Below are 21,438 nucleotides of genomic sequence, written 5' to 3'. Positions count from 1 at the left end.
TATATACTCATACAATAAAAAGAGTCCTTCGTGAGGAGTTAATAAATTTAACTTTATTCATTCGTTTACGTCACACTAGTTAACTATTATAAAATAATTTGACAACACCGCCCAGTGTGGCTCAGTATATAATTATATAGTGCCCTTACATGTTTCGGTCAGTTGTGTCCATCTTCAGAAGGCAAAAAAATATGCTAAGAAAACAGTATTACATATATCGTAGTACATACGCTTAAACTTTCGTATAAATAATTTTAATTAAAGTTAAAAGTGTTTAAGTTAATATGTTATTATTATTATTATTATTATTTGTTTACTTTCCTGCATTAATGGGTTTTCCTCCGGTGCTTGTCTATAATTTCTCTTTGACTTTATGTCATGTTTGTCCATAATGTAATCACTTGTATCTACACTGTGCTCTGTCTGTAATTGGCCTTGCGGCTGCCGACTCGGCACATAAATAATAAAGAATTGAATTGAATTAATAAGTTCTATTTTGGGTCGCATGTTACAAATCTTCCTTGAAAGGAAGGGTCAATCGATTCTGCAAACTTTATTTTTGTTTCATTGTAAGGAATTAACACAGCTAACACAAACTTCAGCAACCACCATCCTGATCTGTCAGCAGCCATCAACATCAAGGCAAGATCTTCCATCAGAAAAAAGATTATGACTCGCTGAAGGCACAGATGATGGTTAGAATTTCAAATAATAAAGTACTTTTAATTAAGTTATGCACATTGCTTTTTTAGTCATTATGTTATTGCACACTTAAGAGATCACAATATAGTGTAAACATAATTTTTATATGCACTTGGAAACAAAATTTGTCGTGTGACTCTCTTTATTGCGGTGGTCTGGAACAGAAACAATAATATTTCCGAGGCATGCCTGTATATAAAAAATTATTTCTTATTGCTTGTTTTGTTAACAGCTCACCAGAGGTTCCTTTCCGAATTGCCCTTGTATATACAGACACAAGCGCCTTCTGAGGCATGGGCGATGTTCGTGTTATCTCTACGGATAATTCTCTGCGTGCTTCCCATCAATTTAAACATAAGTTCCAGCTATTCCTCGCGGAAAGGTGAGCACCTATCGAAAATACTTGGTTTCACTATAATAAACTGAGAGACATTCTCTGCTCGTTGTTATAATACCTCTAAGTCACTGACTGTCACTGAATACACCAAAACCTTGAGTAGTCCTCACGGCCAAAATCTATAGGATTAAGATCATGGGATCGTGCGGGCCAGTGGACTGGACTGACTCCTACTCTCCGCCCTCTCATCAGATACGACACCACAAGACAGAGAAAAATATCATTTCTAGAAGAAGTTGCGTGACAGCGGGCCTCACACTGGGCACAATACCGAATAATACCGAGACACATCGCCAGTCGTAACATGTCCTTGACTCTGATGGCCGTTAGACAAAAAAGAACTGGTATGATGAGTTCAAGTATTATATTCCTGTTTGGATCATTATGCGACGGACTTCGAACGTCAGTAGTTGTACGAGTATGTGACCACTGCAGTTCTGTCGCTAGGACAGAGTGGTCAAGTGAACCAGGACTTGCATAGCATTTAGCTCACGCTTGAGAGTGGCATGCTTATACTCGCTTGTGGGTGATAATATTCAGTAGAATAATTTATTTCATTTAAGACATTTTATCCGTGTTTTATTAAGTATCAAAGCGAACACGACATAATAATTATTAACACTCATTAGGGACGGGTGTTGCTTCAGTACAACGATACTTGAGCTAGTAAGTAGCTGAAGGAACTAGGAAATTTATTAGTATTATCCAGCCGGAGGCCTCTCCAATTCGATATATGACTGCTAACCACTTCTCGTTTTAAACTATTTGTGTGTCTTGTTAGGAATTGTTGGCTTCTTTTCGGGAACAGCAAATTCCTCAAAAATTTCTGCTCAAAATGTTTCTGCTTTCAGTGAATCAGTTCTTAATGCCTTAATAATCAAACTTTGTGTATTAACAGTTACTCAGTTTCCAGTGTTTGTACTGAAAGGTGTATATTACCTAAGAGTGTGACAGTGTTCCTGTTTTTGTAATTACATTTCTTATATTGACTGTTTCCTATCGTATGTACCTTTATATTAAAGAATGAACTGACAAATTTATGTTTTCATTACGCCGACAACAAAGACGCGATTACTAGCAACAATTGCATCCATTCACGCCATGACTTGGTGTCATTAGGTAACCCACACAGTAACTCGGTATTTCTTTTTCAGATGTTCAAAGAACGATGTTAATTCTACCACTCAGTATATTCATGACCACAATATTCACAATACTAATAATTTTTCGTGTCAAAACAAGACACATGCTGAAGTACTCTGAGAAGATTCCTGGTCCCAAAACATTGCCAATATTAGGAAATGCATTGGACTTTGGCCTCAGACATGAAGGTGGGTATACTATTTTTCTGACAGTTAAATAAAGAGTTTTTATAGCTAAAAAGACGGAAATTATGCTAAACAGTATACACTTATAAAAATTCAGTTCTTACCTTACAGAAAAAGTACTTGTGTGCTACGAATGTCAAGAGATCAGTGTTGTTTAGGGAAATATTGGATGTTTCTTGTGAGACACGTCTGTTTGTGAGTAATGGCGGAGTCTGGATTGGTGAATCGATTTATTGAATGGCCACTAGTAGTAACTACAATTAATTATAACGTTCTCAAGATTACTGTAATTACTGCAAAAAAAGTCTTCTATATCTGCTTGCACTAGTCGTTGCTAGGTAACAGAACTAAACAATGGCTAAGCCTTGACAATGTTTTCACTGTCCGTTTCCTGGCAACGGATCTATAACACAGGAACTATAAAAGTCTCACTTAATCAACCACTCACAATATCACTGCAGTACAGCACACATAAAGTTTTCAGACCACACGTTAAAACTTCAAAAGCCGTCAACAATTCTCTTGAGACTTCTGAACTTGGATTCTCTTCATGCTTGCAGCTCCTAGTTCAAATTCGCTCTACTCAATCCTAATCTGATCCAAAGTTAAAGTCAAAGACCAGTCTGTCTCGAAACAAAGCACCCATCCGGCGCTTAAGACCAGATCTTTGTTATTATTATGAGTGCTTTGTGGAGGGTAAATTTAATGTTAGTACTTAATCGCTCACTTTTGAATGGGGAATATATTCTAATAGACGTTCTACAAGTCTTGGTTTCGATCATTTCTCTCTGTTATTTCCATGTAACTTTCTTATAGAAGATTACACCGAGATATTTTACACTATGATTTCATTCTCAAAATCAGAGTCAAAGTCACATTAAGACTGACGGTCAGTCAGTCAGTCAGTCTTGGTATCGAGCCCCATCCTTTTGTATATTTTGCTGGTCTTTGCCAACGCAGTCTTTCTGGCGTCCGTGTCCCTTGGGGCTCAAGACAACATTTTACTCTCTCAGATCCGAGGTTTCCCTTTTCGTTACAGATATATATTTATTTGGCAGAATGTAGAGTTTGTACAGCCTAAAAAAAAGTGGCGCGTGGAGTAAAAACTTGGCTTTAACAAGTCAACTAACGGATAACCTGATTTTATACTCCTACGTATTTACACCAACAACAAGAATTAGTATAACAAGAGCGTGAATACTATGCAAGGGATATTGGTTCAGTAAACTGTATATAAGTTTGAGACCGTTTCCACAATAAGCTGTCCACTATATCTCAGAGGAAAGAATTTATTCATTGCTATTTCCTTCGTTGCAGATTATCTGGATCGCATAATCCAACTCGTAAAGAAACACCTTCCGGTCGTGCGAGTCTGGATTGGACCTTTTCTTATTATTGGAGTGACGGATCCAAAGCACATAGAGGTAATAAATGAAAATGAAGATATTTGTACATGCTTTATGAAAGAAAATGCAATCGTCATATTACTCACTGCAGCATTTACTTGTGTGTGAACATCCAGGCGTTATAAATACAGCCCAAATCACAATTTGTTTGAGCAAAATCACATATATTAGATTTCAGGTTACGTCCTACAGGAATTATGCATATGAAAATTCTCAATCCAATTTTAAGGAAAAGAGTAGATTCATCCTACCTATTACACTCGTAAATGCATGATCTGTTTCATGATATCATTTCAACTACTTAAATATTAAGCAATTAAGCATGTTTAATTAGGAAGTTTTATTATATATGAAAGATAAATGACGTGACCTAATTTTATATCATTATTTCCTTTCAACATTGACCTCATAATAAATTTAAATTGTTATTCCTAAAGTCGCGTGTATCTACTAAAACAATTTCGTAGCGAAGAATGATTTGTCGAAGGTCGCATCTGTAGTCCACCCAGAAAATCCTTTGCTTAGACTACATATTTATGAGCATCTGTACTTGGCTCATGCTGCAAGCAGCGTGGTTCAAAGAAGTGTAATTTCAAGTTCCCATTTTGTATTCACTATTGGCAAAAGAAGGGAAAACGTAGACAAGAAATCGATTTTAGATTTCACATCTTTCGCAGAAGATAAATCGTCTTGGTTTGTTGGCTGAATTAAGAGTTGAAGATATTGAAGTCTTCAATCCTTCTACAGGAAGCCTCCAGAATATTTTGAAGTTTTCATTTCACTTGTTGGTCACCAACAGTGACTGATGAGAAACGGAAGCCTGGAGATGGCTTGTAACCTCAAATGTGGAAAATTTAAAACTTCAAGTTCCCTGGTGTGGGTTCAGATATATCACTTCATCTCTCATTGGGAAGTTCTGAACGACCTCGCTATACCATTATAATCTTTGAGTAGTTCTCATTCTCAGGCAAAAATATATAGTTTCTCACATGGCATCTTCCACTGACTTTTGTAGTCGTATCATGTTCTCTGTGCTCGGACCAAAATTACGCCTGTTCATATTAGAATTCCGAAATTCTTAGCGTCACCAGAATTCTATAATTTCCACATAAAACACCGTATTACATGTTCAAAGGAGTAGATATTGCAGATTCACAATAAAGTATAATGAATATTGAAATATAAATGTTTACAATTTAAATAAGAATAAACAAATATAAATAAAGTTCTCTGCCATTTGCGTAATCAAATTTAATAAAAATAGGTCAGGGCTGACCAACTTCAGTACGTGATTAAAAGTGCCACACGTGAAAATACACTTGTTGGAACCACACTTCTTGCAGCAGGGCTCAATTTCAAATGCTCACAAACATACAGTCCAAACCAACCGTTTATCAGCTAAGAATATATAGGCGCCATTCAAGAATCACCATTCTCCAACGTTTGCCAGCGTCTGCTAGAAAATATCTGCTAGTTAATACGCAGCTTCTAAAGTACCGATTTTGTTCGGGAATTGTTTGTTCGTTCTTTCGTTTGTTTGCTTGTGCGCTGCTAGGCCACCTCGTATACATTCATGTCTCCACGAATCTGCTTTCTCATCAGTAAATATTTACTACTGTTTGGTAACATTTTGCTCGCTCAATGGACGAGCAACGAACTGCATGTAAGGGAAATGGAGGCCGCGCCATAGCTCAAGCGGTTAGTCGCTGGCTTCCCACCGCGGCGGCCGGGGTTCGATCCCGGGTCTGGTCAAGTGGGATTAGTGGTGGACAAAGTGGCGCTGGGGCAGGTTTTCTCCGAGTAATTCGGTTTCCCCTGCCAATCTTCATTCCACCAATTGCTCCACAATCACCCTCACCTATCATCTGGGGCTGGTACAATAGGCCAGAAGTGGCCGCAGTACAAGGGACTTAGTCCCACCCCACTTTCAATAAAAAAGAAGGGGAAACGGGAAGACTCCGAGTAGGAACGTGAATGATCCAGTTGCCTTGTCATGCGAACCAGCGGCATGGATTGGAATGAATAATCTGCTCAAGCACATCAAAGTCGCCCTATAAATCAGCCTGGTTTGCAGCTTCAGTGCAGTCCATGCAATTGTGTTTCTTTACTTTCAGGCCGTAATGAGCAGTCACAAACACATACAGAAGGCCTACTTTTACGCTACCCTTATGCCGTGGCTGGGAACAGGGTTGCTCACAAGTTGGGGTAAGTAACGCTGTCCTCTCAGCCTTCAGTTTTCAGTTCAGCCACAACCCACCACGGGCTGCAAAATTGAGCCACATATTTCAGCAAATGTACTACCAGCTCTTGTCCAAATACTTTCAGTAGCATAGAGAAACTAATGAATTCGCACTCTTCGAATTAATTCTTTAAATACTTTCCTTATTTTAAAAAAACTCGAGAAGTTCTGGGTCAGTCGATCATTCGGTGCGTATCCTCCTTCGAAGTGACACGTAGCGGTGCGCCTCTGAGGATGATTCCTTTGAACCGAAACATGTAAGGTGAATAAAGACTGAAGTGTTGTAAACTTGTGTGTCACACCGGACTGAAAATTATCTACTTTGCAAGCTTCATAAGTAATTAAACCAGGACTTGACCGGAGATTAACAGCCAATCAAGATGATTGTCATACTGAGTATGACATCACAGTAGAAATTGCTTGATGTTATGTGCAATCATTTGTGTCAGACAGACGCATCTAGGCTTTGAAGCCAAGTGTCTCGCCCTCAACATAAGGAACAAAGGACTGTGCCAAGCCAAAGACATGAGTATAGTTAACTATGTAGATTGTGCTAAGTGTTTTTGTGAGATTGTTGTTTCGATTTGTTGACTCTTGTTGAGACCAAGGCCTGCGTTAAAAGGTAAAAGTAAAGCTATCGCTGTACCGGGCCGTGAAGGCCCATAGGGTTGTGAGACGTTGAGGGTCCCACATTGTCTAGACAATCGGCTCAAAGATGGCGGTAAGGTTGTCAGCCTTACTCGCCGGCCGCGCTTTACTCCCCAGGAAAATTACTTAATTAATTCCTGGTACTCATTTCTGTTAGAGGCTGAGTGAACCCCAGGGCCATAGTGCGGCTGGAAGGATTGGGTCAATTGAAAAAAAAAATCCAATGACCTTATCGGGACTTGAACCTGCGACTTTCCGGCTTGTAGCATAGCCCCTCAACCAACTACGCTACCGAGCGCCCCCAGGCCCGTGTTAAAGCCCTGAGAAGAGATCCTGTGATCTCCGGCTGGAGATGGCGCCCAAGAATTTCCATGTCTTGACCTAAGAGTCTAATGTCTGCAGCGACTATAGGGTAACCCAGTTGTAGCAGCCTCGGCGAGGGTCTTCAGTAAGGTAAGGAACAGTCTAAACAAGTGAAATCCACCCCCACCCCCACCCCCACCAGCGAGGCTACATCACCGCACAATTCCTCGGAGTCGTTACCAGACGACTTAAAGCGAGCAGCTGAGTCCAGCTTAACCCTTGAGTGAGAGTGAGGGAGGCGGTTATAGCACCTGCAGGCGTTGTTTCCAACATGTTTCACGTCCTGTTGGACTGATTCAGTAATGGACGCGATTATATTTCCATACATAATTAGTTGCAGTATTTTGCAGGAAAGAAGTGGAAAGTTCACCGGAAGATTCTTACTCCCAGCTTCCATTTCCAAATACTGGAGAAGTTCATAGATGTTTTCAACAGTAACGGGGACATTCTGGTGCAGAGGCTCTCTAGTCATGTCAATGGTCCCAAATTCGACATCACTAACTACATCGTGACGTGTACCCTGGATGTGATATGCGGTAAGTGGTCGCGTTAGGCATACACGCTGTGTTGGAGCTGTGCAGACATCATGTGATTGCAGCGCCATTTTGACTCGGTTTCTGAGGTAGGACTACAAATCCGTCGGTGGAGAAGTGACGAGCAATGCGTAGCTTTAGCTCTATGTAGACGGACGCTCCACATTCGCGTATTTTACTGCATTCGAAACATGTTCTCAATTATGTTGTTATAGTTCACATCTTTTTTCGAATATATTACTCAAAACACGACCTCAGTTAGAAGATTGATAACATTTTAAAGGCTGAATTTCTTCTACATAATATACAAAACTCATTTCTTACATCACAGGGAACACACCACGTTTCCGCTACAAAGACCGATCCAATAATGTTTAGTGAAACAAACGCTATTTCTAGTGAGAACCATATGAAACATACAAATACTCTGCAGGCAGCATTCATAATGTTAAGTTAAACATGGTCTTCAGTCAAATCAGTCTTGTTTTGTGATTTTAGTTCACAGACGTATTTCTTTAACTAGTCTTCGGTTGTGCCCTGTATTGTTTACAATATTTGTATAGAAGGATTAATATTTTGGGGGTTTTTGCATTAAAAATGATGGTAATGAAACTGGTAGCTGCATATTTATTGAGTTAGCTTTGTGTGCAGTTCTGTTAATCTTTCACTATTGTCGATGAATTCCAGCAGCCTGTGTCAACTATTTTCTCTTATTAGTAACATTTAGAGAGTGTTCTGTCGCCTCCCAGAGCCGTCAGAGAGTAAAATACGGCCATGAGCCCCTTGGTACTCGACACCAAGGATCGGTGTGCTGGAGAGGGCCATCTTCAATTTAGCCGTTAGTCATTCAGTCAGTCACTAAAGCTGCTCTAGTTTCTTAATAGAATAACCGAAGGACTCGCATGATTACAGTTAGTGTCACAACAATGAACAACTCATTAACAGCGTTCGTAAAAAGCTGCAAAAATACTCGTGCTAGCTTCAGCACATCTTTCTATCCGGCCATTTGTCTGCACGTAATAATTCACTATTCGCCGTACGAATTTTAATGAAATTGAATTCTGATAATTTTTACTATGGTGGCATGACGGCTAAAAGCTGGAAGAGTGAGTGAACAGATGCAGCCATTCCTAGGCAACGGCAAGTTAAAACGTGTCCGCACCAACGAATAAATTTTGAACAACAGAGTAATTGTTGGAAGTGGTGCTTTCTATGTGGTCCGTGCCGAGGATTCATAGCAAGATCGAGAGTGCAGTCCGAGCCACTTTTCTCTCAGAACGCAAATTTAGTATTTCGGTGGCATGCGCAATGTCTACGCCAAAGGAAATGCAAGCAGGGTGTCTCAAGGTTCCGTCTTGTCGCCTACTATATAAATGAACCACTCCCCCCCACCAAAAAAAAGAAACACATGGCGTTCATCTAGCCCTCTTCGCAGACGACACCTGTCTGTATGCGACAGATTGCAAGGAGGGTTTTTCAGAAGACTCCAGCTCAGTCTTAGCTCAAAGGAGACCTGGTGTGACCGCTGGAATATGAAAATTAATGAGGATAAGCTTGGGGGGTCTACTTCCCTCGCAGTAGTCAACCGTCTGACTTTCATCTTATATTGAATGCATGAAATCGATGTAAGCTTCGATATGAAAGTTACATGGAGATTGCACGAACTAATGATCGAAACCAAGACTTTCAGAATATTTTTAGAGTATATTTCATATACAAAAGTGAGCGACTAAACGCTAACATAAACAGATCCTCCACAAAGCGCCGATTGGAAATATAATAGTAATGACTTATACTTACCCCACCTGGAGTTCGCGGCAAACAGCCATCTACTGAAAATGCAGTACCTGCGAAACAAAGTTCTCCGCACCATTGGAAATTTTCCATGGCGCACACCCATTCGCGATTTGCACGTGACTTCCAAACTTTCGTACATATGATCTTATAGCAAAATTGTGTAGTGTAACCGCACTACTGCCATACACCCATTTAAATTTAATTAAGTTCATTAATTAGAAAATTAATTGTTTCACAGATGATGTTATGAACAAGTCAGTGAGACACAGGCCTGTTCTTGCATGTAAGAAGTAGCTTACTCTCAAACTTGCAGAAGAACAGAAAGAAACCCTGTAGATATTTCTTAGAATTTTAGTTCGAAAGTATTCCATAAAATGCTAGGAAATTGAGTAGCTGCAGAATTGGTGGCTCCTCCAGAAGGGCTCAGCTCCATGAGTAAGTAAGTAAGTAAGTGTAACTGCGGCAATCTTTGGGAATTCGAAACTTGACAGTTTCTGCAACTCGTAATTCTTAAGGAGGAAGGCCAGAGACTGAAGCCAAGCGTAAAATCCATTAAAGACCTGTCGAAAGTTACGTTATGTCTTTAAGGGCTAAAATCCAAAGTCACAGTGAGCTGATTGGAAATCAGGGAAATAAAGTGAACTCCCTAATTTCAAAAACGTCCAATCACTAGAATTTAAGGGTGTGACAGAGCCAGGAAGCTGATGGACCAAGGACTTCACGGTTTTGAGGGAAGTCAGCAAAACTTGTATCAGTCAGTTGAAAATTTGTCTGTACTAATAAGCATTAGTAACCAAGTTGTAAGTTCTAAAGTAGTGACGCTAGAAGCAAAAGAGTTGTGCTTCAAAGAAACAAAAACTAAAAAGCAAATTTATAAGTGAAATCAGTAATTGAGTAAGTCAAGGGCATAAACGTTTAATAAACAGTTAAATTTGATATGTGTGTGTGTAGCGTTGAGCTTAATTCCTGCCTCTCGGAAATTGAGGCCCCCAATAGGCCTTGAGAAATAAATCCTAAGCTCTGCCGACAAAAACGAACCTCACCTTATAAATAAAACAACCTGAGATATCAATAAGCAAGAATTAGACGGCTATAAAAGTGGCGAATAGCGGTGGGCCCAGAAGAAGTGTAGCATTATAGTAGGCAACAAGCAGAAGACATACAAAATCATGAAAATTCATATCCTCTCAACATTGGACAAGGCGAAGCCCGACACAAGCTTAAACTCGGAGGCGGTCAGACGTGCGACCGTTCAAGTGACTACATTGTCGTTGTAACGGAAGCTACTAGAAGTAGGGCATGATCTGCTGTACTGAGTCTGCACTGACAGAGGTTTTATGTGTATTGTATATGCATATAAAACATCTGTATCATGTACAATATAAATATATTGTTCATTCTGACATCTGACATATTACTGCCGACAATGACTCTGATAATGATAGAACCCTCCTCTCGTCAGAGAGGGCGCCCCACAAAGACAAGACAGTAACAGCGAAACTGAATCTAACATCAGGTCATGAGCCCCAGATAGGGCTCTACACCAAGACAGACAGACCCAATAACTAATCATCAGTCGCAATGTTACTTTGACTTTGAGTCCGACCTATATGTGTGTGTATGTGTATGTGTGTGTGTGTGTGTGTGTGTGTGTGTGTGTGTGTGTAGGCGAGCGTAAATCATTGAGGAAGTGCCCCCTCGAACACCTCCAGCAGAAGGGAGTGACCAGCAACTGTCTGTCAGACCCGTCCTCTAGTCGAAGAGATGGCTCCACTTGAAAACACGTAAAATTCTTAAAAAGAAAAATATGTTCATGGATCCCGATTATACTCGAAGTAAAGAACTACTCAGCTGACGAGGGCCAGCAGCAATTTAATCGAGCGATCAGAGTTTTAGTATGTTAAAGCAGGTGGAAGATAAAGTAGGTAGGTGGACAATATTAAAATACATCTTAAGAGGGATAGGATGGGATGTTATGGATTGGATTGATCTGGCTCAGGATAGGTACCAGTGGAGGACTCCTGTGAACATAGTAATGAACATTCGGGTTCCGTAAAATGCTGGGAAATTATTGAGTAGCTGCAGAATTGGCGGCTCATCAAGAAGGGCTCAGCTCCAAGTAAGGTACATAAAGTGACCAGCGGGCTTTAAATGGCTAAACCCTGTTACATCAAAATAGTGTATGGCAACGAGTGAGGTGAATACGATCTTCAGCTTCGTCCCCACACCAAATGGGTTGTGGCCATCGAGAAATTGAGCTATAAATATTCTATTAATATAATTTTAATACCATATTTAAACCCATGTAATTTCACTTACGCTTCTTTAAATGTGCGTTTGATTTAGTTCTTTGATGAGCAATAACACACATCTTTCTAGACCAGATACCTGAACTGTTTGGGGTGCTGTAGGCCTAACACTGTTCGAGGAACGAACCAATGCAACCTCAGGACAACCTAAAGTAATGCCGACGGAGCGAGATTCTGACCTGTGATGTCGGTGTTGGAACTGATGTTAGGAACTTGCTTGTTGCAGAGAGCACCATGGGAGTCAGCGTGAAAGCGCAGAGCAACGGCACAACGCAGTACGTCAATGCGGTCAGCAGGTGGGACATCACAGTTCTTATGGTCCCTACATGTTCATAAAAGTAAAGGAAAGTATAAAGTTGTGCCTATTCTTGATTAATTAAGCAGCACCCCATGAAGACGTATGGGGAGTGGAGGTATAACTCCACCATTCTTGACCTCCACACTAGATGGAAATGAGTGGTCAGCTTCACTCCCCGGTCGCATTTCTCACTGAAGAAGAGCCCTCGGTTCCTGTTAGACAGAAGGCTGGGTGGGCACCGGAGCCGGTCTTGACGCTGAGGAGTAAAGAAAACGATGTTGCCTCTGCCGGGAATCAAACCCGACAGTCTAGTCCGTAGCCCCTCGTTATACCGACTGAGCTACCCAGAGTCCGTTTATCTTAGAACTGCAAATTGTAAATTATTTAACTTTGCATGTAATATACAAACGATCTGTGATTTTAACCGTAATGTCTTTGAGCCAGGATAGCGCAGTCCGTACAGCGCGTGCGCTAAGTGTTCGATGACTGAATGATTGGAGGTGGAGTCCCGGTAGGGGCAAGACTTTTCACTTGTCTATGTTTTCTACACCGGCTCTGGGGTCCACCCAGCCTCCTATTCCAAGATTATCGGAGGCTCTTTCCCCGTGGGTAAAGCGACCGGGGCGTGAAGCTGACCACTCAACTCCTACTAGTGCCGAGGTCAAGAAAACGTGGGTTTATACATTCACTCTCCCATACGTCTTCATGGCGTAATCCTTAATTGAGCATACATTTTACCGAAATTTCTTTTACTACCGTTGTAGTATAATTTCAGTTTTTGATGTTTATTTCCCTTACGAAACTTGTGAAACTGCAATCAGGAAAAGTAGTATGTCCGAAATCAGCGTTAACTTCATGAAGTAACACATATATTTAAACTCTGCAAGACGATGCTTAAGCACAAGCGGTGTCTAATAACTTAATGAACTTCTTATGCGCCCTTACTTGTATCCAGATCATTGCATTCTGCTGCATTTTGTTCCAGGATGGGTGAAATTGTCATGCTACGGTCGTTGAAGCCATGGCTTTATCCTGACACACTGTTCGCAGCTACAGCGCTCAAGCGTCTCCAGACAAAATGTCTCAACGTCCTGCACCGAACGACAGAAACTGTTATCAGGACCAGAAAACTAGATCTGCTGGCAGAAACGCGGAATAAGGGCGCAGAGCAAAGGGAGGAACATGTCTTTGGCAAGTATTTCAGTTTTAGTACACACTTCACCTGTGGCCACGGCGCAGTGAGCCCTTTGCGGCGCCAAGAGGAACTCGCATCGAAAGAGAGTAATAGCAAAGTCATTAAGGTAATCAGAGTACAATAGTTTGTTTATAGTTTATTTACTGCTGCTGCCAGTAGCTCAGGATATAGGTGAACTTAGAGTTTAGTCTTGTGTGCATCCTCACTGATTATGTGTCCTTAAATTTTATAATCTTTATGTTCTTCTTTGATTAATATGGTAATTTGAACTGTACCACTGGGAATGGAAGAATTATTACCGATCGCTAGTGAGAAGACTGTGACGGGTAGGAGGACATTAATCTGAGGCGGTAGCCAGCCAGCAACTACGTAAGGTCGATAGCAGAGGAATCTCCACTGCTGGGAACAGCAAAATAACGACCGTTACCGAACAACGACTCGTAGAGATATAATAGACTGAGAAAGCTTGTGTTACAGTAATATGCTGAGTGAGTAGATAGGAGGTAGTGTGGTACGGGTAGGTACGGGTAACAACAATCCAATAAATCGAATAAGCAATTCTAATCCCGCTTCCAGTAACACGTGATTTCACTCAAAACCTGAAACCACCCATTACAGGCAGAAAGAGACATGTGAACTTCCTCGACTTGCTGATCGAGGTATCATCAAATAGTGGCGCAGGCCTCACGGAACTGGAGATCCGAGAAGAAGTGGACACATTCATGTTCGAGGCAAGTAACGTCAATATTTTGTAATCGTTCAAAACTAAAAGTATTGTCACGTGTAGGGTGGTACGTGTGACGAAAATAACGGGTTCTGTAAAGTTATGAAAGGAGTAGGGGCAATGTGGTCTCCAGTGACGCTTCACCGCAAGTAACAAAATAACGGGTTCTGTAAAGTTATGAAAGGAGTAGGGGCAATGTGGTCTGCAGTGACGCTTCACAGCAAGCAAGAAAATAATTGGCTGAATATCATAATTAAAAAAAGTCCGGCCTTTACAGGATAAGAAAATATCGTATGAAGTATAACAACTCTTAGGATGGACCTATAAACAGTTTATATGTTTCTGTATTTCTTTCTGGAAATGAAAATTATTTTTCTGTAAGTTTACAGAGTTCTTATGCTCCTTTGGCGTTATTTTTAGGGGCACGACACGACGTCTTCTTGTAGCCTATTTACGTTGTGGGCCTTGGCAAAACATCAGGACGTGCAGGTAAATTTATGTGTTCAAATTGATTCCATGTAAATGCAATCTTGGAGGGTTCATGATACCTTGAGTGAGGAACATTATGGAAGGAAAGTCCTGTGTGCTCTACAATACACCGGGGATGGAGGCTCTGCTTCTCAACGTACATTGAAACAGAACCAGTAAATGCGGTGTTCTACGTCACCATCTGGTGGACACAGAACAGCCGTGATAACCGTTCGAATACGTTTATTTTACAATAAATCTGCATTGAGGTTTCAGGGTTCTGACGAGAAAATAAATCCATTTTCAGAATTCTATTACCGCCTGAGTACGGTCCATCTGTCTGTCAATACAAACATTGGCATTGTAGACAACAGTTGATACAATTTCGTGAAACTCGTTATGAAGTTGATGCCTTCGAATACCTGTCATCAACAATGCAATTATGCAATTATCACCGACGGTATACTTTGTCTAAAGCATCTTTAAGATTGCCTCGTATTGAAATATTGACGTGGAAGTTACTTCATAGCCATAAAGTCGCTATTCCTGTTTTCGGCATACCACAGGAACCAAAGCCTCTAGACTGGACATATCGCTGAATGCACATCGCTTCTCTTCCATTTGGTTCCCTTAAAAGGAAAGTAATGGCAAGTTTCAACTGAACATGAACAATTGACTCTCCTGCCAGTATATATATATTTGTAAAGTAGATCTTCCACCGCAGGAAAGAGTTCTGCACGAGCTGAGAACGATTTTCGACAACACTGACCGCAAAGCCAAGTACGAAGACTTGCAGGCGATGAAGTACCTAGAGCAGGTTATAAAAGAGTCTCTTCGGCTCTATCCCAGCGTACCTCTTTTCGGACGGGAACTCACTGAAGATGTACTGGTTGGTAAGTAAGGTTTCTGAACAAGCGATTGTTGTTGGTAACCCGGAATAATATATATTTAAAAGACTGACAGCTAAATCTATTACCGGCCATGTTGTCTGTAGGGAATGGAAAGTTCTGTCGTTTGTGGGCGAGGCTGCTGTACACGTTTGGTGAGACAATGCAATGTCGCAAGCAAAAATCAGTTGGAACCCGCGAAGTGTTCAAATAACAATTCTCATTGTGCTTATCTTGCACAGATAACTGATTGACTAACTAGATAAATAGCAAAACTAATTATATATATATATTTAATGCTATTGGGGTGGGACTAAGTCCCTTGTGCTGCGGCCACATCTGGCCTATTGTACCAACCCCAGATGATAGGTGAGGGTGATTGTAGATCAATTGGTGGAATGCAGATTGGCAGGGGAAACCCAAGTACTCGGAGAAAACCTGCCCCAGCTCCACTTTGTCCACCACAAATCCACTTGACCAGACCCGGGATCGAACCCAGGCCACCGCGGTGGGAAGCTAGCGACTAACTGCTTGAGCTATGGCGCGGCCAATAGCAAAACAAACTTAAATAACTAAAGTAAGTAGCTAGCCAACAGTCTAATTAACCACTGGACTCGATTCAGTAACAGATAAAACCAGCCCATACAGTCTCATCCTATTGCTTTAAGAAGCATTTTATGTTAGCCTCACACCTCCTCACCAAGTTGCTGTAAGCCTCATCCCTCCCTTGCATGCTGTGTCCTGCAAGTCTCAATAGCCCTGATTTCGAGCGCTGATAATTTCTAGTGAACTCTTCATAAAGCAAATTCCTCCCTCCTCCTGAAACTTCCCACGTCTTCTGTCCAAATGATCACCTCAGAAAGCTTTTCTAGAGCACTCTCTACCCTGGCGCATTTTCTTTCCTTAATGAGAAGAGTTTTCCAACCATACAAGACAAAGAGTAAAATTATACATTTGTATTTTAATCTTTAGGTCTGCAGATAAAACATGGAAAGGAGGACAGTGTACTTTCGTTTTTCGCATAAATTCTCCAAGTTTAATCTCATAATTATTTATCATTCTAAGATAAAGGCGAAGCTGTCCCTGTGCTTAATTAAGTAAACACTACGCCATGAAGGCTTATCGGGGAGTGGATGTATAGACCCACATTTTCTTGACCTCGACACTAGTTTGAGGTGAATGGGCAGATTCACACGCCGCCCAAATTTCCTCCGGGGAAAGCGCCCCTAATACCCACTAGGTAGGCGGCTGGGTGGGCCCCAGAGCCGATCTGGACGACGTGCCAGGGAAAATTCTTGACCCTACCGGGATTCGTATTCCGACCCTCGGCCGTCCAGCCGTAGCCAGTCACTACACGGACTGCGCTATTCGGACTCCTGTTCATAACTGCATAAATTGAAAAATATTGCAATTTCAGAATCCGTCACTATTGCAGATCTACACAGAATGAAGACCACTGTCAGCTAACATAGAAGAAATGTTATGATTGCTCCTTGCTCGCTAAGGCTCATTCATTAGAAACTTTGTTCTGCATTCTGTCCTTTCTTAAAAACGGTTGATCTTCGAGTTCCTCGAGGTCAAGGGATTTATTTTTGTTTACAGTGTTGGCTCTTCTGCAGACAAGCTGCGGCTGCTACTGTTGTCTGTAGGGATGTTCATGTATTTGCAACAAAAGTGGTTCCTCTTGCTCACATCTTATAAAAGTTGTCTCTTAATTATTAAAATATTAATTGTATTCAAGATGAATATACGCGTATATTTTTTTCTCACAGAATAATGGCTGGCGAGATTCTGCTGATTGGGTTGTCGTTTTGTCTAAAGGATAAAAGTTTCCTTGTCATTTATTTATGTCAGTGGGTTTCACTTTCTTCTTTCCTTTACTAATGTCTACTTCATAATCGACCTTTGGACTGTTGAATAAGCACGTAAATAAACAAGGAACAAAATAATTGAATCAATTATGTACAAGTATGCATCCGTGTAAATATTAACAATGTGTTTACTCGAATGTTATGATGTATCATATAAACGCAATCCACATGAATTAGAAGGATCTTTATGTCTACACAATTAATTTGGAAACGAAACAGTTTTTACTCCTTGTATGAACATGTTGAATATGTAATGTTTTGTAGCCTTCGAGAAAATGTAAATGTTAATCTGTTGGGTCAAGCTAGTTCTCTCTGTATTGTTATAAAGTAAGCAAAGATTATTTTAGAAAAAGTTAAATAGTTCCGTCCAGTGTGACTGGTTAAGATTTTCTTATTTCAATTATTCATGCCCTTACATGTTTCGGTCTTCAGAGACCATCTTCAGAGGAACACCTTTACATCAATACAGTTATAAGCCACCATTACAGTACATGTTCTAAAAGTTAAAATAAAATACAATACAGTGGGCCACAAACACATACAGGACAACAACAAAGAACCCTCTTCTCAAACAAAAACGACAGGGTGGCACACGTTCGGCCCCCGTCAAGAGAGATAATAAGAGGGACGTCACGAACCCCCTTGGTTTACGAATTCCAATAGTCTTAACTATCTAAACATATTTTAATGTATTGGAACAGCCGCTGTAGTTGCAAAGACTTTAGATTTTATAGCCAATTGTATATTATTTATATTGTATGTATATATTTTAACTTTTAGATCATGTACTGTAATGGTGACTTCTAATAGTATTGATGTAAAGATGTCCATCTGAATACCGAAATATGTAATGGCATGAATATTTGAAATAAGAAAAAAATCTTAACCAGTCGCACTGGACGGAACTATTTAACTTTTTCGTAATATTAGTGTGACGGACCAGAATGAAACAAATAAAAAAAAAAAAGATTATTTCAGAGTTCGAATATTCGAGGTCACATGTTGTGTTCTAAATTTGAGTTTAGGTCCTATGAAACTTTCCCCTTGTGAACTTGACCGATGTGGTGTGCTCGCTTATCGCTGTATGCGCATGTTTTGCGTGTGTTTTCAGATGGCTACGTTTTCCCGGCTGGTTCCAATGTTATTTTTATACCACAAATGACTCACATGAATCCGGATTATTTTCCGGACCCGGAGAAGTTCGATCCAGATCGGTTTCTACCGGAAAACACTGTCAACAGACACCCATATTGTTACATCCCGTTCTCGGCAGGACCCAGGAATTGCATAGGTTGGTAGCACTTTCATACACTGCTGAAATTCACTCAAACAGATCGAGTACAGAAGGAAGGTTCTGTGAAGTACAGCAAACCCTCGTTATAAGGGGCCAGGACGTAATGGATTTCGGATACAACGGACATCTGGTTGTCTACAATTGTTATTTTCTTTTGGAGATGTTGAGGCATTGACAAATTTTCATAAATAGAAAACTATTTAAACTGTAGAAAAACGACAGTACTGTAGCCTGCCGCCTAAAAGCGGGAATGTCTTGAGTCAGGGTGGGCGTCCACTGCTATACAAGGGCTTGTTAAAAACAAGCTGGAATAGACCACTGCTGAGCAACGCTCGGTAAACACGGACTTAAAAGCCGGAATACTGAAATCGGAAAATAACAGAGACTCTCATTGCTGGGCAACGGCTCAATAAGTGTTGTTCCCGCAACAACCAGTATGCTAGAGATAAAATCAACGTGTTACTTAAAAATTAAAACACGTTCCCGCGGCAACGAATATACCATCTACCGATACACTAACACGGGAAACGAAACCTTTGAAGAAAGTGTCTTCTAGTCCGTCCGACTGTAGAAGATAAAGAGATCAGAGGAGACCAGAGCGGAGATCAGACCCGAGAATTGAGAACAGGTCAGAGAAGAGGAGAATAGAGCGGAGACAAGAACAGAGGGGAACGGAGCTGAGAGCAGAAGAAGCCAGCTCAGCTAAGAACCAGAAGACGACAGACCAGTCAGGTTGCATCGTTTGCAGGACGCTATTTCAGAGAGATTAAAACTGCAAGTTTAAACAACTTATCCAATAAACAGCTTCGCCTAATCCGGAGCCCATTAATTTCTTTTCGCGTTCCCAGGAGACGTGACAATATAAAAATCTTTATACTTCGAATAATCACATTGCTTGTTTCTGTGTTTATTGCGTGTATTGGATATATCATTTGCCGTCCTTCCATGGATAAACATTCACTCTGCTCTAACGGATATCTGAGATAACGGGCGCCCCACACAAGTCCACTATAACAAGGGTTTACTGCACTTAATGTTTAGCGCCGTAGGCATTCTGCAGTATGCTACTGTGGGTTTTGCTTACCTAAAAGTCGCAAGAAAACTCTCCATTCCTGTAGTGTTCATTGTATATGGCGAGACAAGCTAGAACTACAAATTAATTGTAACAAGTCTAGTACTTAGAGACATCTTTCAGCCTGTAAATATCATTAGTAAAACCAGTTTTCATGGTCCTGCTATATTATATTTGTCAGACATGACAACGAAGTTTTCCGCCGATGAAATGTTTGCAACTTCTGACATATTCTGTATATTTCATACAGAATTCACAGATATGCCTTTGATCTAGTTCCATGCAGAATTCCATGAACCTAGCTTCAGTTATTTTTTGTTATTTCCACCAGGCCTGAAATAAATATTATGACTTGTCTGCTGAAAGCCAGAATTTTGAAACCAGCAGACACGGCAGCTGCCAGGCAACGGCACTGAAAATATGCCCGTTGCTAGGTAACAGCTTCATAACATGCAACAATGTAGTAAACTGGAAGCGGTGTTCGTTACGGCGTAGAGTCTGCGCGTTTTGTGGCGATAAGCACGTGATTCAACAATAAAAACTATTGGGAGAGATGTTTTCGTGCGGTCAGTGCCCATGTTGCATAAGGAGTCAATTGTGTGTCACGCCGCACAACCTCTGCGACGATAACCATGAACGGCGAGTGGACGCTAGAGTTCAAGCTCTGCTCGAAACCGTAGACAACAAACCCCCTCAAAGGATCAGACCACGTGACGTACAAAAATTGATAAATTCCTTGACATTGAGAAAGGCCTGTGGAATTGACGGCATCCCAAATGAATGCCCGAGGCAACTTTCAAGGTTCATCTAACTCGTTTATTTAATCATTGTCTTCGGCTCTCTCACTTTCCAAATACTTGGAAGGAAGCAAAACTAATAACTTTACCCAAACCCGGTAAAGACCCGAAATTCCCGAAAAATCTACGTCCCATCTGACTCCTGTCCACGACAGGAAAACTATTCGAAAAAGCAATTTTGAAATTACTACAAAAACATATTGAAGAAAGAGGCTTGCTCAACGCAAGCCAGTTTGGTTTTCGTGCACATCACAGCACGACATTGCAATGTATGAGGCTGGCGGACCACGTGACCCTTAATTTCAACAATAAAATGTTTACGGCTGCAGTGTTCTTGGACATCGAAAAAGCCTTTGATACCACGTGGCACTCAGGCTTGCTGTATAAGTTATCAAAATTGGAATTCTCGAACAGTTTAACCAAACTTATTGGGTCCTTTCTTTCTCAACGTAAATTCAGGGTTTCGGTTGAAGACCAGATGTCAACCCCAAGGGAAATGCAAGCAGGGGTGCCACAAGGTTCAGTCCTTTCCCCTACCCTTTTCAATGTGTACATAAATGATGCCCCCCAAACACATGGTGTTCACATGGCACTCTTTGCGGACGACACCTGTCTGTATGCGACAGATCGCAAGGAAGGTTTTATTGTTAGAAAACTCTAGCGCGGTCTCAGCTCAATGGAGACCTGGTGTGAGCGCTGGAATATTAAAATTAATGAAGATAAGACTCAGGGGGTCTACTTCTCTCGTAGTCGTCGACCGCCTGAGTCTTGTCTCACTTTAAATGGGCGAAATATTCCATTTGTAAATAGTGCAAAATATCTAAGCGTAATCTTCGATAAGAGAGTCACATGGAGACTGCACATAGAAATGATCGAAGCCAAGACCTTCAAAACATTCATTAGGGTATATTCCCTATTCAAAAGTGAGCGATTGAGAGCTAACATTAAACTGACCCTCCACAAAGCTCTCATTAGATCCGTAATGACTTATGCTAGTCCCGCCTGGGAGTTTGCGGCAGACACCCATCTAGTGAAATTGCAGCGCCTACAAAACAAGGTTCTGCGCACCACTGGCAATTTTCCAAGACGCACACCGGTCCGCGATTTGCA

General features: G+C 41.0%; 1 protein-coding gene across 1 annotated transcript in view; it reads left to right on the top strand.

The window, feature by feature from the left end:
* Positions 1–1,492: 1,492 nt before the first annotated feature.
* LOC111864303 (cytochrome P450 4C1) overlaps positions 1,493–21,438 on the top strand; it is a 71,471-nt gene continuing 51,525 nt past the window's right edge. Inside the window, exons 1-11 of the mRNA XM_023851447.1 lie at positions 1,493–1,765; positions 2,254–2,430; positions 3,745–3,851; positions 5,948–6,038; positions 7,434–7,619; positions 11,949–12,018; positions 13,006–13,211; positions 13,834–13,946; positions 14,360–14,428; positions 15,132–15,300; positions 18,277–18,456. Of these exons, the coding sequence (XP_023707215.1) occupies positions 2,268–2,430; positions 3,745–3,851; positions 5,948–6,038; positions 7,434–7,619; positions 11,949–12,018; positions 13,006–13,211; positions 13,834–13,946; positions 14,360–14,428; positions 15,132–15,300; positions 18,277–18,456 (1,354 nt within the window). The 5' untranslated portion in view covers positions 1,493–1,765; positions 2,254–2,267. The remainder of the gene's footprint in view (positions 1,766–2,253; positions 2,431–3,744; positions 3,852–5,947; positions 6,039–7,433; positions 7,620–11,948; positions 12,019–13,005; positions 13,212–13,833; positions 13,947–14,359; positions 14,429–15,131; positions 15,301–18,276; positions 18,457–21,438) is intronic.

Source organism: Cryptotermes secundus, unplaced genomic scaffold (assembly GCF_002891405.2).
Source record: "Cryptotermes secundus unplaced genomic scaffold, Csec_1.0 scaffold156, whole genome shotgun sequence".
NCBI classification, from domain to species: Eukaryota; Metazoa; Arthropoda; class Insecta; order Blattodea; family Kalotermitidae; genus Cryptotermes; species Cryptotermes secundus.
This window is presented reverse-complemented; position numbering and strand designations above follow the sequence as displayed.